At 32.9% G+C, this 16,876-nt stretch overlaps 1 protein-coding gene across 2 annotated transcripts in view; it reads left to right on the top strand.

The window, feature by feature from the left end:
- Nucleotides 1-16,876, top strand: part of UACA (uveal autoantigen with coiled-coil domains and ankyrin repeats) — a 96,885-nt gene that overhangs the window by 64,354 nt on the left and 15,655 nt on the right. For both annotated transcript variants that reach the window (XM_012768314.3, XM_012768315.3), the window contains exons 4-12: nucleotides 1,274-1,338; nucleotides 2,127-2,184; nucleotides 4,639-4,709; nucleotides 4,814-4,920; nucleotides 7,095-7,276; nucleotides 8,540-8,577; nucleotides 11,336-11,404; nucleotides 12,550-12,657; nucleotides 16,448-16,480. In XM_012768314.3, the coding sequence (XP_012623768.1) occupies nucleotides 1,274-1,338; nucleotides 2,127-2,184; nucleotides 4,639-4,709; nucleotides 4,814-4,920; nucleotides 7,095-7,276; nucleotides 8,540-8,577; nucleotides 11,336-11,404; nucleotides 12,550-12,657; nucleotides 16,448-16,480 (731 nt within the window). The remainder of the gene's footprint in view (nucleotides 1-1,273; nucleotides 1,339-2,126; nucleotides 2,185-4,638; nucleotides 4,710-4,813; nucleotides 4,921-7,094; nucleotides 7,277-8,539; nucleotides 8,578-11,335; nucleotides 11,405-12,549; nucleotides 12,658-16,447; nucleotides 16,481-16,876) is intronic.

Genomic DNA, 16,876 nt, shown 5'->3' with positions numbered 1-16,876 from the left:
TTTGATATTTTCTTAGCCCTTACCTGACATTGTGACGTAACCAAGTTTCTGTGTAGCATTTTATTGAACACTAGGGACTGTCGACCACTGTGCCTAACCCCACCGTTACCGTGCTCTCTCACTTCACATGTAAACACTAGTTATTTTAGTCACTTTTCACAATGTGAAATGTTTCTAAGACACTTGTCAGTGAACAGTTGCAAATTGATATTTGAAATGATGTGACTTATTTGTAAGTAGAGGGTATTTGAGTGTAGTGGAATATGTTTGTACTTCTACCTGTTGAAAGACTGGGCCTCACTGTGTTTTGTTTTGGAACCTGGTTAGTCAGCTACACAGAAGGGGTCAGACCCAGGAAAACTTACCCGCTTATCTAAACTCATATAAAACCGAATGAGAGTTTAAAGCCAATTTATTTATCTTTACAAGATGAACAAAACATAAATTGCTTATTTTCTAGCAGGAAGGTCTACTTGTGAATTCAAATTATGCTTTAGTAAGTTTGAGAGATTAGAAGGAAATTAAGAGCATTAAAGATTAGAAGTTGGAATAAACTGGTGAAACCCTTGTATCTTTCACCATCCAAGAGAAGATGTATGTGTAAAGAAAGATAGTTAGCAAAGATAGTGTTTGGAGGTAGGAGGTTTCTACAAGTTTACTTTTCCAGTATTCAGGGTTAAGCTTTCAGATTATCTGGTAACCTCTCCTCCCTACCACCTTTGGCATTTCCTTTAAAATTGCACATTTTAACACAATGTATTTGAACAAGTCTGGTTTTCAGAGATACAATTTTATAACTTTGAATTTTACCTGAAGTATAAAAATTAGTTAGGGAATACTCTTTCTATGACTTAACTTCCTTCTCCATTTTCAGTGTCCACACTGCCTATGTGGAAATGTTATCTGAAATCTAGGTACTTCTTTCCCTCTCTCCATGTTCTCTTTTTCTCTACTCCCCTCTCCACTATGCCAGTGTATAATTACCTCCTTGTATCAGGTACTGCTCTAGGTTCTGGGGATGCAGTGGTGAATATGATAAAAGTTCCTGCTTGTTATGAATTTGTATGATTAATTTTTTTTCCACCTTAATTGTTTTGATATACATTGTCTCTCTTAAAATATCTTACTAGGTGAAACATCTTAGAAACAGAAAACATGCTTATAAATTAAGTATCCTGTCAACTAATTTTTGAAAAAAGGATAACATTTCTATGAAAATTCATGTATGAAGAAAATAATCCTTCACATATATTTTACATCATTTCTTTTATAGGGAGAAATGCTCTTCACCTGGCTGCTAAGTATGGACATGCATTATGCCTACAAAAACTTCTGCAGGTAGTAGAAGTGTTTAATACTTTAGCTTTATTATTTTGACTGGAAATAATAGATGTTGTTTTTAAATTTTTTTTGGAATTTGAGGTCAAAGAAAATGGTAGACCAGGTTTGACTATTAGCTTGCATATTTTTTCCTTCGTTTGTGAAGGAATGTGAACAATAAAGAGCAAAAAGTCTGAGGGAAGTAAATTGCATAACTCAGTGTATTAAAAATAAATAACAAAGAGTTGACCTTCCTGTTGACATTAGCCAGGGATTGGAATTTTCTGTTGTTTAGAATGTGACAGATAAAGTGATACAACATAGGACCTATATAATTCTTTACAAACATAGATAACATAGACTGCATAATATTAACATCATTAGTAAAACTTAATCACGCAACCACAGAATTCTGTGACCTAGTTGGCTGAATTAAGGTTTCAATCAAAGGCTCTAGTCATACATTTCTATTAACATTTTTGCTAAGTTTTTAACAAGTCCCTTGTTTTTCTGATTAAGTAGTTTGCTTTAATTCTTGCTGAAAAGAACCCAAACAATACGTATTTTTTCTATATCCCATGCCATTGTAATGTACCATATGTTTCCTGTTTGGTGAAATACTATTAATTTAGTTATATAATGTTATGCTTATTTCATGTCAAAATATTTAGTGGATTGTCCAGTAGTCTTTAGTTTCTTTAATAAGTGGAATATTTTAAGATTAAATAACAGCTGTTCATTTGAGTCTGGATATTTAATTTTAAAATAAAACTCTCCTATGTTACTAACTTTCTGTGTTTTAACAGTATAATTGTCCCACTGAACATGTGGACCTGCAGGGAAGAACTGCACTTCATGATGCAGGTAAACAAATGTCTCTCTTGGATGCAAACAAATATTTGTAAAAATGTCTAGTCATTTAAATTAATTTCAGGGTTTTAACATGTTGTGTATTTGTATAATTTGTGAATAAATAAAGAATATTGAAAAGGTTTTGTATACTCAAATTTAATTTTTAGATTTTATAGCTTAAAAATATTCAGCCAATATTTACAGCCCAATTTTCTAGATACTGTAATAAAGGTACAAAGATGAATTAACCATAATCCTGTTCTCAAGGAGTTCTGAGCACTGCGTGTGTGTATGTTTATGTTTGGAAATTGGTAGGAGAAATGGGAAGGAAGAAGATACCTCTCTTTCTTAAAAACTGTGTTTACCTAATTAACATGTCTGAACCTAATTTTTCTCATTTGCAAAATGAAGTTAATAATTATTGCTGTAGTAAGTAATTATAATTAAATCATAAATAGTATCTGGCATATATTAATTTCTTAATTAATGGTGGTAGTAGTTGTTTTCATTTAGAGATGTCCACAAATTTATGGGCATAGTAAACAAAATCCAATTTTGTGAATTTGACAATAATTTTTCATGATATAAATATGAACTCTGAATTTCATATCACTGTTATGTGCTATATTTAAAAAAAATTATACTAATAATTTCACAGATTTTATTAATCATACTTGTGTGTTTAAATTTATCTGCATTGTTCTTAAAGGTGTCTTAAAGTACTTTGAAAAAAGTTATGTGTTTAAGTATTTTTGGTGTAAGATAGCCTGACTGTTCGCCTGACTCTTCTAAGTCTGATGTTCCTACAGTTTACTAGGAAACCAAAGGAAAGAAAGCATGTATATAGATTATATGAGTAGATTAAAATGGTCCACTTTAAAGATGTATTATATTTCAAATTTTCTTGAAATTTTTATACCTTAGGCTTTTTTCAGTTTTCTTTTGGCATTTTATATTCTTTTACGATAGTTTAATTTCTCACACAATGTATTTTCTTCTCTTATTTTTGTATAGAATAGTAAATGTTTATTCACTATCCCAACATACATTTGTTCACTTATCTGCTACCCAACCACTAAACCAGTACAGTATATTTTAGGTATTTGTTACAGCAACACCCCACTTATAGCAATTTTTGTCTTAGGGCTAAGACTAGGGTGCTGTAACAAAGAGACCATAAAATACCATTGGCTTAAAAAAAGTACAGAATTTATTTCTTTCATGTCACAGTCCTCATGTTTGGATTGGCTGCCTCTGCTCCATGGGATCATTCAGGGACCCAGATTTCTTCCACTTTACAGTTCTACCATCTATTCAACATTGAGGCTAAAGTTGGTAGCAGGCACCTCTGTATTCCTGTTCAAAGGAAGGGAAAAGATTATAGAGGAATACATAACCAGTCTTATGTTTTATAACCAGGTCTGTCTAGATTCAGAAGTAGATATAGGTCACATGGCCAAACCTCGCTGCAAGGGAGATTGGGAAATGTGGTCTCTAGGTGAGTCACCATGTGACCATGGACGAGAGGACAATCAGAGTTTGGTGAACAGCTAATATTCACTATCATCCAGTACCTTTAATACTGACTTTTCGTGTTCAATGTGTTATAATTCTGGAAATCATTATGTGTTACATTTTTTCATTCTCAATAATTAGACCTGAATGGTTGTTAATTTTATAATTCCTGAATTAATATAATCAGGTTCAGTTTATCTTTTTATTACCATTGATTATATATTTTTATATAAAGCATTTGCTGGATTGGAGACATGAACAATGAAAATTTGCTTGGTTTTCTTATACATATTTGGTTTAATTCTGTTGAATGTCACCAAGAAAACAAAATTTTGTGCTGATAATTTTTATCAACTCATAAGACTTGTAAACACAATCCTATTTTATGAATTTGACAATAATTTTTTCCTGATATAAATATCAACTTTAGCATTGGTCAATGAAACATAATGTGATTTTATAATTTTTAGCAAAATAACACCACTTTGCATCATTAAGAATAGACATTGCAATCTGTTTTATAAGGAAATATTAATTGTATGATTCATACTTTATTTACTGTGGATATTTTATAAAAAATGAATATGATTCTTTAAAAAACCTGAGCTAACACTTTAAGGATCAATTATAGCCATGTTAAAAATATACTGTAAGTACAAAATTTAAGTTTGATTTATCTATGCTTACCCTTAATATAGTGGTATCATCTTGTCTTTTACAAAGTTGACAATATTCCTTGATCCTAATAAATTATAAAATATTTATAAAATGATCTTGTCTAATTCATTTTCAGATAGAAAAATGATGCTTATAATGCTAGGCTAAGAGTGAAGGATGCGAACGTTGGTAGTTTAGAAATTAAATAATTTATACCTTACATGGACCTAGAAAAACACCATGTGTCTTACCAACAGATGTTCACCATTTATCATTTTCCTTTGTTCCTTAAAGCGATGGCAGACTGTCCTTCTAGCATACAGCTGCTTTGCGACCATGGGGCCTCTGTGAATGCCAAAGATGTAGTAAGTCAGTTTATGTTTGTTCTCATTTCAACCCATGTATTTTTAAGTTTTATGTCTTGGGAGATTCGTTGTCTTAATGCTGTTTTATTTTTCCTGTTGCTTAGGATGGGCGGACTCCACTTGTTCTGGCTACTCAGATGTGTAGGCCAACAATATGTCAACTGCTGATAGATAGAGGAGCGGATGTTAATTCCAGAGACAAACAAAACAGGTAATTGTTTTCTCATGGCTCCCCAGATACCAGCTGGATGTCAGGGATGGCAAGGCCAAGTCACAGCAGCACCTCTGTGCTGTGACTTGGCTTTTTCTTCCCCCTTGCTCCTCCCCTTCCTTGGCTTGCTCCCTTGGAATTAGCATCCACCTCTCATTTTTCTTCAGAGTCTGCTGAAGAAGGAAGGAGAGGGAGATAGGGAAAGACGATGAGGTAAATGCTGAATAAAAACAGTGATTGGCCTATGTTTGTATCAAAGAACTAAAGGAAAGAGGAATTGTATCCCAGTTATTTTAAGCTTTAATGAAATGGGTGCAAATACGATATAAAGTAGAAGAATAAAAAACTTCTATAGTCTACTTCTACATCAGTGAATCTTTTGAGAATAAATTATTTCTTTGGTGTCTTAGAGCCTGACATGTTTCAGTATAGATTTTTCTTGAGGTGTTTTTCTCTCCTTACCCTGCCAGGGCACAGTGCTGTCTCCTCTGAACTAAGCCCATTTCTGTACCCCAAGATTCCCTTCATTTATTTTTGCTTCTGTATTTGATATTATTTTCGTTGGTATGCTCTAATAATTTCTATCCAAAATTTTCCCTGCCCCTTATCTAGGACTAGTGTATCATGGGGTTTGCAGTATTAAAATTCTGATGTTTATGGTCACAAAGCATCTGAAATACATCTCTATTAGTTGAAGTATTATAATAAACTAAAATTTCTGGTACTTTATAGATAATTACTAGTACAATTGTTATTTCTTTTGACTTAATTTTATTCTTCTAAACATGTATCCTATGGTTGGTAGTTCATGTTCATTGCAAGTAGATAAGTACAAAAAATAGTCTTTAGTTGTCATATTTTATAGCTCTGTTTATTTTTCAGATATCTCAAAGGAAGAAATTCTTAAGCAATTAAATCATTAATGTGGTTAAGAAAGTGGCTTTTTTATATTATTTTGTTTTTGTAGATATTATAATCTGATTCCAAGCATGACTAAGGAAATTTGATTTTAAAATTAAATTTAGGATCACAGAGGGATTGTCTTAGTTGATCCATGTGTATGTAATACCTTATATTTTTATAGTTCTTATATTTTTTGAAGAACTTTTGTCTATATTTTTTCATTGGATTTTCACAAAAAGCCGATGAGGTAGGGTAGTATAGATCATATAGACTAGATAGCAGATGGTTTTAAAAATAATTTATAACCTTAGTTTCTGACACTCTGTACTCTTCTCATTTTTTTCCTGTTTTATCTGTAGCATTTTTTTTAACCTAATAATGAAAATGTTGTTAATGCCTACTGTGTACAGCAACTACAGGGAGTTAGGAAATGAGGTAGGGATATAAGAAACAGAGCATACATAGCAGAGTACAGGTAAGCATCAGTTTCCTTATGAAATCCAGTGTTCACAGTTGAAGACATAGTTAGGTATAGAATGAGTCATTTCATTTCATTAGGTGTTGGTTCCCTCACCAGTATAAGTAGAGCATTAGAAAAGATAATCTCTGGGGTCCTTGTAAATTTCTAAGATAGTTTAATTGTTTTGTTGTCTGATTACTATTTGCTAATATACTGTGAAATGTTTAAGTGCTCTTGGTTCCACCACAGCAGAATAAAGCAGTGGTCCATGTTGCATGGGGTTAGTTGAGGAAAGTTTATTGGAGGAAACTTAAATGAAGTCTGAAGATGTAAAAGTCTTCAGGTAGAAGAAGCAAGAACACCAGGAATGGAAGCTGATTCTTCTCTGGGAGGAGAAGAGATTTATAGGGGAGGTTTACATGATGTGATTGAGTTCGTGAAGAGACTTGAATAGTTTGGTTTTGAGCAGATGGGGTGACAATATCAGTTATGGAAGATTTTTGTAGAGATTATTTACCTGTAGGATATTGAAGTGGAATAAATTTTAGTTTAGTCGAAGTAATTAAAGTATATGAGATGATAAAAGAATTTAGCTTTGCAACCTAAGACACAAAGCAAATCTTTTTATAAATGCAATGAAGTTAAAATATAAGATAGTATAAAGTAAAATATGTATCTAGAACATATCTATCTATCTAAAAGTAGTATCTATTCTTTAAGTAGGGGATCTCTGACATCTGACAGAATATTTCTGAAATATTTCCTTGGATTTTTCTCAAAGTCTTTTTTAGTCTTTCTTTTTCTGTTTTAGAACTGCTCTCATGCTGGGTTGTGAGTATGGTTGCAGAGATGCAGTAGAAGTCTTAATTAAAAATGGTGCTGATGTAAACTTGCTGGATGCCCTTGGCCATGATAGTTCTTACTATGCAAGAATTGGTGACAACTTGGACATTCTAACCTTGTTGAAGACTGCTTCGGAAAATACCAACAAAGGTATCAGCAGTTTTCTATAACTAGAAAAGTTCACGCTAATAAAGAACAGTTTTTTAAAAACTTAGTAGAACTACAGTTTGTGAGAAGCAAAACATTCCTCACTGTTAAACAGTATTGGTTCATCTCCTTCTATTCCATGAATTTCCTAACTTACATTATAGTCACTTGTTTTGAGGCAGTGTGTTCCATGTATTGTCTAGTTTTATCAATACTAATGAATGCTAATATACTGTGGAATAATTTAAGAACTGAAGAGGAAGAGTCAGTTCAAGTGTTTTACTAATTGATTTTTATGAAGAGGGGTGAAGGTTCTAAATTTGATACTTACAAAGTTTTAAAGAAAGAATTATTTAAACATGAAATATTCAATTGATATTTATCAAATGGCTATTCCAAGTATTTTTCTATGGTGAATAAGGAAAAATTGTAAAATACAGAAAAGCACAATGAATAAAGTTAGTCACTCATCCTACTGCTGAGGAGCCTCTCTTAACATTTTGAAGAATATCCTTCCAGACTTTTCCCTATGCATAAAATTGAGGTCCCCTATAATACTGAGTTGTAGCTTCCTTTTTTATGTGATGTATTTTGAAGGCTTTTCTCTCATAAGTAAATGTTTTTTCTATAGTGTGATTTTTATTGATGCATAAAATTCAATTTATTTGAATTTCATTTAATGAAGCAGTTTTCTATAGGTGGTGTTTAAGTTATTTATAGTTTTTCACTGATATTAAAATATAACTGTACTTACACATAAATATTTTAGCATATTTTTGTTACCACTTAGGATCAATTCCTAGAAATTGAATCACTGGTTTTCAGGGCATGCACATTTCTTTAAGACTTTGGTGTATATTGATAAATTGCCTTGCAATTTAGGAGTGTTTTAAATTTCCCATTTTCTTTACCTGCCTTTCCTCCCTAACATTGAATATTATCTACCTGAATATTGTTATAAAAAATTTGCTAATTTGGTAGGCAAAAATGATATTTTCCTTTTTTTTTTCTTTTTTTAAATTATTTTTTATTTCGGCATATTATGGGGGTACAGATTTTAAGGATTCAATAAATGCCCATTTCCCCCCATTTTCCTTTTGTTTTAAGTGTAAGTTTTGGAAATAAAACTAAAAAGTAGTAAGCTTTAGAAGAAACTTTAAAATTTATTTATTTGATATTCACTCAATTGTATAGTTAGGGAATGCATACCTACCCAAATTAACCTGCTGTTTCTGTGTTTCTCTTTTTCTCTCTTTAAATTTTTAGGGAGAGAGCTATGGAAGAAAGGACCATCTTTGCAACAGGTAGATCTTAACTTTAGTTTTTAAAAGTTATATGTATTATACAATCAAGTAAAGTACTTAGTAAGACTAGTTAATAATGATCATGTATATCTGTTCTTAGTTTAAATGTATTCTGGCTCTCTTCTCAGTTAATCATGCCTATATAGAACCTAGGTATTAAGATCATGAGGTTCTGTCAAGATACTGTCACTCAGTTTTAGACAATAGAACTTAATTACAATGAATGTATCTAATGCGAAATAAATAGCCTCTTGTCTAGGGCCTTCAACATGCAACTCTTTCAGGTATTGAATGTTATACCGTGTTAAATGATGAATTTTAGCCTGGCAGATCATAGACAGTTTCCCTTATTCTCCCTTAATAACAGATCCAAATCTTTACTGTTAGGGGCACATTCTTCCAATGCAGTAAGAAATGAAGAAAACAGAGTTCAAAACTGTTTATATATTGTGATTTCAGTACCACTGTTATTTTTTATTTCTTTTCATTCTTTTTCTCTGTGTATATTTAATGGAGGACTTTACAAAATACATTCAGCATAATACATGAAATAATTAATACTTTGTACTAACTTTTATTATCAATCACTGTTTAACCCTGGTTTTGTATTCTAGTTTATCTTATATTTTCTCCTAATCGCCTCAAAATGAAGTAAGTGGTTAGTTTATAGCACCCTGGCTCAAAAGCTAGCGTAGGCAGCTTTCCTCTCCTGCTGGCTGTTCCCTTCCAGGCTTTCAGCTTTTCTCTAGTGAGAGCAACCTGAGCGTTTCCAAACCCTGAAGAGAAAGTAATCAGGTACCTTGCGAGCAATTCTGATCACCATTCTGCATCATTTCTGTACCTCTCACCTAAATCTGAAAGCTATATTAAAGCTTGTTTTCCTTTTCAATCCATCTGAATTTAGTAATATGTTCATGCATGGTTATGTCTGTTGACACTTTTCAATCTGGAACAACTGTTCCAACCTTCTCCCCTGTTCCTCATATAACCTTAGTGGGAGTAGAGTGAAATAAAATGTACATGGTTATATCTGTACCAGCTATCTCACACAGAATCAGAAAAAAATGATTTCTAAAATGTACAGATATTTAAAGTAAAGACTACTGGCTCCTAATTACTGTGTTTCCATTATTTATTGACTGTACTTAGTAAATATCTGCTATAAATAGAATTTGTTCTTATCCTAAGGGGCATGTAATCCCTGTTATCAAGAAGCCTAGTGTAGTTGTAAATGCAAGACTTCTTTAGTTGTTGGTTCCACAAATATGTGTTAAACACCTACAATATGCCAATTACTGTTCTACGTGCTGGGGATATTGTAGTGTAAAGTCCCTGGCCTCATAGAGCTCCTAGCGTGAGGAATGAACAATAAGCAAATGAGTATTTAATATCATGGCAGTTGCTATGAAGAAAAACGAAACGGGATCAAAGGGTGATGAGAGGGTTGGGGCTCTGTGGGAGAAGCCTCACAGACCAAGGGAGGGGCAGGTACCACGGCCTTGCTGAGGGAGCGTGTTTAACATGTCCCTGGGGCAGCAGAAGGCCACACTGAAGGGAGTCGTGTGCACATGGTGGAGGGAGCAGAAGGAACTGCAAAAGTAACCAGGTGTCAGATTAAGAAGAACTTTATGTGGTAAGGTCTTTGGATTTATATCCACTGGTGACTAACTAACAGATAGCAGAAGGCAGGATGTGAGCGTTCAGTCAGTGGTTCATGGGACCATATCACTGGTACAAGGAGCCAGAGTGCAAGAGAAGTTCTTTTAGTGTGCTAATAAGGCTTTATCAAGAAGATGAATCTTAAAGGACAGGGTTGACTGAGTATGTCTGAGGCAGGGTAGGGGGAGAGTAAAGGCAGTGGGTGAGGATTCTGAAGGGGAGGCTGGAAAGGAAAGTGGTATGTGAGAAGATGTCAGATTCCACTCCAAGGACAGTCCTTTAGTAGAAGGAATGAGGCTACAAATGTAGCTGGGCCAAATTGTGGATGTAGAATATCTTTTTAATGAGATCTGTTCTTCTTATTCTAGATCCAAACTCATGATAGTTTAAAAACTTGGTTAAACCAAAACTCAAGTAATACAAAACATGAAAAAATTATCTTGGAGAATTAACATAGTAGCTTTTTTTAAACTCTAAGAAAGGAAGAAAGAAATAGCTTTCTAAATTAGTTACTGTACAGATTTAAAGATCAATTTGGGTGAAAAAAAGGTTATTTTTTCTCTCGTTTAATAATCGTGTTGTGTTTTTGTTAAAGCAAATCTCTAAGCTGGAATAAAGTTTCAAATCAGTAAGTGTAAAAAACAAAACATAAACCCAACCAAATTATTTAGAGATCTTTTTACATAGCTCAGATCAGAGGATTGTTAGTTTTGTCCTTACCAAATCTCTTGATATTTTATTTCAGCAGTGCTCAGAGAAATAAATAGTTTTTAAACTAAATTCTTCACTTGGGAATGGTTGTCAGGTACAAATTCTCCTTTTTAAAAATTCGTAAATTTAGTTAAAATAAATCTTTCATGAGTATTTTAAGTTCTATCATTTAGTATTTTAAAATTATATTTGATATATTTAGAACCTATATCCTTAAAGATGCTTTCCATTTGGGGATTCTAAGTGGAAATACTGCCACCTTGTGTTTGTGCAGCAAAATTTAATATTGGATAAACTAAAAATCACTGGGCAAATGGCCTATTTAGGAAAATATACTTTTCTGTGATCTCATACTTGGTAACCTGCGTTTTCTTATGTTTTACCAAAGCGAAATTTGACACACATGCAAGATGAAGTAAACATGAAGTCAAATCAGAGGGAACATCAAAACATTCAGGTAAAAAGAAAAAAAAAGTATTTGATGTCCTCCTTTAAAAAGAATTCCAGTGTTGTTTGTAGTGGGATGGGGGGAGAAGAGAGAAGCAAGAGAGAGAGGGAAAGGAAGGGACTCGTGTTAAAATGGTTTGTGCTTCTATTTTCTTGCCCAATTCCTTCTGAAGAATCTACTTTTGTTACAAATGTTTAGGTCAGTATTGTGTAATTAAATTATTACACTAGAAGTATGGCATAAGAAGTATTTTTTGATGTATATTCTGAAAAGCAAATAATTTAACAACTTTATACAACTCTTTGATTTAAATAAATCATATATAAATCATACATTTATGTTCATTTTGCAAAATTATAGCGATAGAAGTGTCTTTAATGTAAACAAAATGAAATCTGAACTTTTTCTTAAAGTATTTTGATTTTATTTCAATTAAGAAAAATAATTTTGTTAAATGAATCACATGGTGCTTTTTACCTTTTATGTTGGTCAAAGTTTCAAAAAATAATTATGTTAGAGGAAGAACCCATAATTATATAGTTTATTTTATGAGTGAAGCACCTTTAAATTATAAATTTAGGTGTTAGAGGAAGAACCCATAATTATATAGTTTATTTTATGAGTGAAGCACCTTTAAATTATAAATTGAATGGCTGTTTTCAATATAATAAAAATAAAAGCATTTTATTTGGATTTTCTTAGTTTACTATGTAGTGTTAAGAAAGTGAATTATATCCTTAAATTGGAGCCTTTAATGTTTTATCAGAATACTGAAATGATGATTAGTTTAACAAAAGCATTAGAATAGTCTCATAAACTTGGAATGTTTTAAGCAAAAGTTAAAATGTCATATTCTTCTGCTATTTTCTGTTTCTAGGTGATGGTTTTATTTTTTAATTATTGGAATCATGATTTGCCTTCTAGTAGTATATACTTGTATTTATTAGATATGATAGAACAGTAATTTTCTGTGTTATTTCTGATTTGTAGATTTTAAATCGCTTGAGTATCATTGAAATTATTGTATCCTTGTGCTTAAAGTGTTTTATATATATATGCATCTGTACATGGTAGTGAACTACTTAAAAAAATTTATTCTATAAGAATTGCCCTTTTAAGGTTGGTCTAACGAACTGTTATCTTCATTATTTAAGGATTTGGAGATTGAAAATGAAGATTTGAAAGAGAGGTTAAGAAAAATTCAGCAAGAACAAAGAATACTATTGGATAAAGTCAATGGTTTACAGTTACAGCTGAATGAGGTAAATTATCTGCAGTATAAAAAAAATCCAACACTGTTTTCCCACTGGTAATCATCACCAATAACAAATTGTTAGCGATTGTGCTAAAGGAGGTAAAATTAAATCATTGCCCTTAAGGGAGTTATATCTTAGTGGGGACCAGATCCTTTATGTGAAACTTAATGTTAAATATAAAGTAGCATAAGCCATCTAATAGGTGAGGACAGTGCAAGGGACATTCAGGGAAGTGAGACGAGGTCATTGTGGGCCACTGTCTCCGAGGGGGCACTTCCTGCAGGAGATTGTACTTCCGTGGAATTTAGAAAGAAGCAAGAGGGTATCGGAGCATTCAAGAGAATATTGTAATGGCCAAAATGACAGAAGCAATAATCTGTAATCTCTGTTGTGTAAAAAATTAGAAATGCAAGAAATATCTATAAATCATTATTTTTAGAGGCAAGTAGAATATATATATATAATGCAGTATAATCAGATCACTCTTTAAATACACAGTGTGCACATGACTTATCACAGGTGAAATCTTGTGTGATATTTACGTTTCAAAAGTAAGAAGTAAATGCATGGTTGGTATAGCTGTGTCCTTTTGGTTGTAATTTTCTGTATCACTTTTATATCTTGCTATCTAGTTCAGATTTTCCTGAAACTGAACATATCTAAAAGCAAATTCATTATCTCATTCCCAAATCAGTCATCACCTTTTTCTTTGTTCTAAGAGCAGTATCAACTGTCTTTGCTACCCACACTAACCTTAGAATCATCTTTGAGTCTTTCCTTTCCTACACCCTCTCCCCATACATTGATTTAGTTGCCCTAGGAATAGTCCCTGAGATTCAAATTGTGACAGCTAAACTCTGGATGAGTTAAAGAACAAGTTAGTGAATTGTTAGATAGGATAAAGTATTCATCCAGATGTGGCACAGAGAGAAAAAGGCATAAAAAAATGTGCAGTGTAGTTAAAAGAAAATACAGATAATTGTTGATAATTTCCAGGAATTAAGGAAAGAGATGATTTCAGATGATAGTGTACTCTGAGTACCAGGCTGTGTAAATAAAAATATAGACACAGCTAGATACCATATTGTGGAATTATATACCATCAGATTTAAAGAGAGGATCTTAAAAGTGGTCAGAAAGGAAGGTCAGATGTTAGGAAAATTTATACTGGGAAAAAGAAGGACTATTAATATCTGCAAAATGCTAATAAAATGAGCCTTCAACCTTGACTTGTATTCCCAAACAAGAGTGAGGTCAAAATGAAGACCTTTCCAGACTTCCAAGGACTTAGAGAATTTGCCTCCATAGACCCTTGGGAAAATAACTGCTAAAGAATGTATTTAAGCATAAAGAAATGTAAACACAAAGGAAAGATGTGGAATATAAGAAACATGGGTGAGCTCAGAAATTGATAAAATATGTTGATAAAATTAAGTAGTCAGTATAAAAATTAAATACTAACTTTGGTATGGTTAAAAATAAGGGTAACTTCTAGGTTAACATTACAGTTTGAACATGTGCATTTACTTTCTTTTCCATTCCCATACTAAGAACATTCTAAAAGCATTCTTTAGAACAATAGAGCAGGAGTCAATACCACATTAAGAAAATGTTGACTCTGGAAAGCAGATGAATGAATGATAAATGACTTCATATACTTGAGAAATTGGGATCTGAGGCCAGCAATGGGGAAAGTGAAATGATTTATAACGCAGAACTCCTAAAAGGCTTAGCAGTTAGTGGTACCAGGTACCTCTGGATTTGGAGGTAAAGGTAGCATTATTGGTTAAAAGCCCAATTAAGGAACAGGTTCCTAAATGCCCTGACTCATTCCATTCAGCTGCAACTGAATTGTTCTACCCTCAACAGAAGATTAGAGGTTTAATCTCTGGAGAGATTAAACAGAGTCTCTGAACTGGGGACACTGAGTATAGCTGAGGATGGGTATACCACACAAAACACAACTAGAGTAAGTGAATATTGGCATCTAAGTGCTGGGACCCTCCTTGTCTCCCCCACTCTCCTTAGCTACCGGAATACTGTTGGCAAGTCCTTCAGCAGCTAGGTAGGGATTCTTCCCAAAGGAATCTTTCCAGCCCAAGAAGTAAATAACTTAAAAATACTGAAAACGAGGGATTCCTTAGCTAGTGATATGGCCCGACCATGTCATCTTCAACAAAGCCCTTAGTTACACATGGGTTTAGACCTTCTAGTCAGTTATTTAGTGCTCCACTCTTAAACATGAGCAGAGACCAAGGTGCTAGATATCTGAGGACAGCTTCAACCATGGAAGGTAGATACTAAACAAACACAAAAGAAAATTGGAAGAAATGGATTGTGCCAGGAAAGGAAATTTTAAAAAACAAAAAACTGCCTGGTATTAATTTATCTTCAGTTAGACAAGAGAATATTATATCTTTGAAGTGAGAACAGGATATTTTAAAAAGGAAACATTCTGACATCAAAAATAAAGCTGAGAAAAAAACCCAAAAGTATAGGAAAAAGATAAAGACTTGGCAAATAGAAAAGGTAGGAAGATTGGAGAACACACTAAGAGGTCCAACATCTGAATAATAGCAAGAACAGAGGGGAGGAGAAAATCATCAATAAAGTAATTCAAGAAAATCTTCCAGTACAGAAAGACATCATATTTCCAGATTGAGAGGACCCACAGTCAGTGAAGCTAGATCCACACCAAAGCAATCATTGTTGAACTTTAGATTTTGAGGAAAAGGAAAATCCTACAAATGCCTCCCCCCCACCCCCCAATTTTCAAGTTACATGTTCAAGGATAAAAAATCAGAATCGCTTTGACTATCTCAGTTGTAACATTGGAAATGAGAAGACCATGGAGCAATGCCTTCAGAATTTTGAAGAAAATAAATTTCCTACTTGGATTCTGTAGCCAGCCATTCAAATGAGAGGACGGGAAAAAAATGATTTCAGACATGCAAGGTGTATTAGTTATCTACTGATGTGTAACGAGTTGCCCTCAAATTTAGCTTAAATCAGCAGATATTTAATATCTCATATGCTGTCTGAGGGCCAGGAATCTGGAAGTGGTTTAGCGTTATGGTCCCTCATAAGGTTGCAGTCAAAGCTGTTGGTTGGGGCTGCAATACCTGAAGGGCTAAAGGGGATCGGCTTTTAAATTGACTGATGTGATGGTTGTCAAGGGGCTGTAGGTCCTTGCCACGAGGACTTCTCCATAGAACAGCTCATGATGTAGCAACTTTGAACAACAAAATTAACAATTTCGATTTAACATATGTATTTAACCCTGTATTATGTTTTTAGAAATACAGAGTATATATTCCTTTTAAATATACAGGGATGGTGGTATAGATGCTCATTTTATTATGCTTAAATAATTATTAAACTAGGACATTATATATACTCACATGTGATATATTAACACAATTAAAAAGTTAATACCAAAAAAAGAAGGCAGGTATCAATAATTTAGGTGTGTGGTAATAATAAAGGACCAGTCTATAGTTGGGCCATGGATTGGAGAGGAAGAAGTAGACAAAAAATGTAAAGAGGAAGAACAAGTAGGACTTGGTGGTTAATGGGTTCTCAAAAGAATCCAAAGTGCTTCTGAATCTGGTTAGTGAAAAGAATGAATGACAACTCATATAACAAAGTTGGTAAATACATAGACATTTTCTTCTTATATTTTTGACCCCAATATTAAAGACATGTGCCAGTCTTTAAAAAATATATTTGCCAAGCTCTTATGCCTTTTAAAATAAACTTTCAAGAGTTAAAATGCATTTCTTCTTTTTAAATTTAGGAAGTAATGGTTGCTGATGATCTGGAAAGTGAGGTAGGATGATAAATTTTATTTTAAAGCTGTAAAAATGTTTTGTAAATCGAGGATGATATTGTAGTAAAAGTATAAGTCCTGAATTGATATGGAGACCAGGATTCATTTCTGGTTATTGTTGAAAGGGAAAAACAAAATCTGCATGTGATTATAAAAGTATGTTTTGAATATAGTGGCATGGGTTATTATAGGCATTTTGTTGTTATCGCCTCTGAATGTCTCACTTTCTATGAAAATTGTTATGAAAAAATATAAAATTCTGAATATTATGTAGAAAATGAAAACATTAAAATTTAAAACAAATAGAAATTTAAATTTTTCATTATATTATTTGGATATATTATATGTTTTATTGGTATATTTGTAGGAATTATCAACTATACTAATAGTTAAAAT

The sequence above is a fragment of the Microcebus murinus genome, chromosome 6 (assembly GCF_040939455.1).
Source record: "Microcebus murinus isolate Inina chromosome 6, M.murinus_Inina_mat1.0, whole genome shotgun sequence".
NCBI classification, from domain to species: domain Eukaryota; kingdom Metazoa; phylum Chordata; class Mammalia; order Primates; family Cheirogaleidae; genus Microcebus; species Microcebus murinus.
The sequence above is the reverse complement of the archived record's forward strand: the minus strand, read 5'-3'. Positions and strand labels throughout refer to the sequence as shown.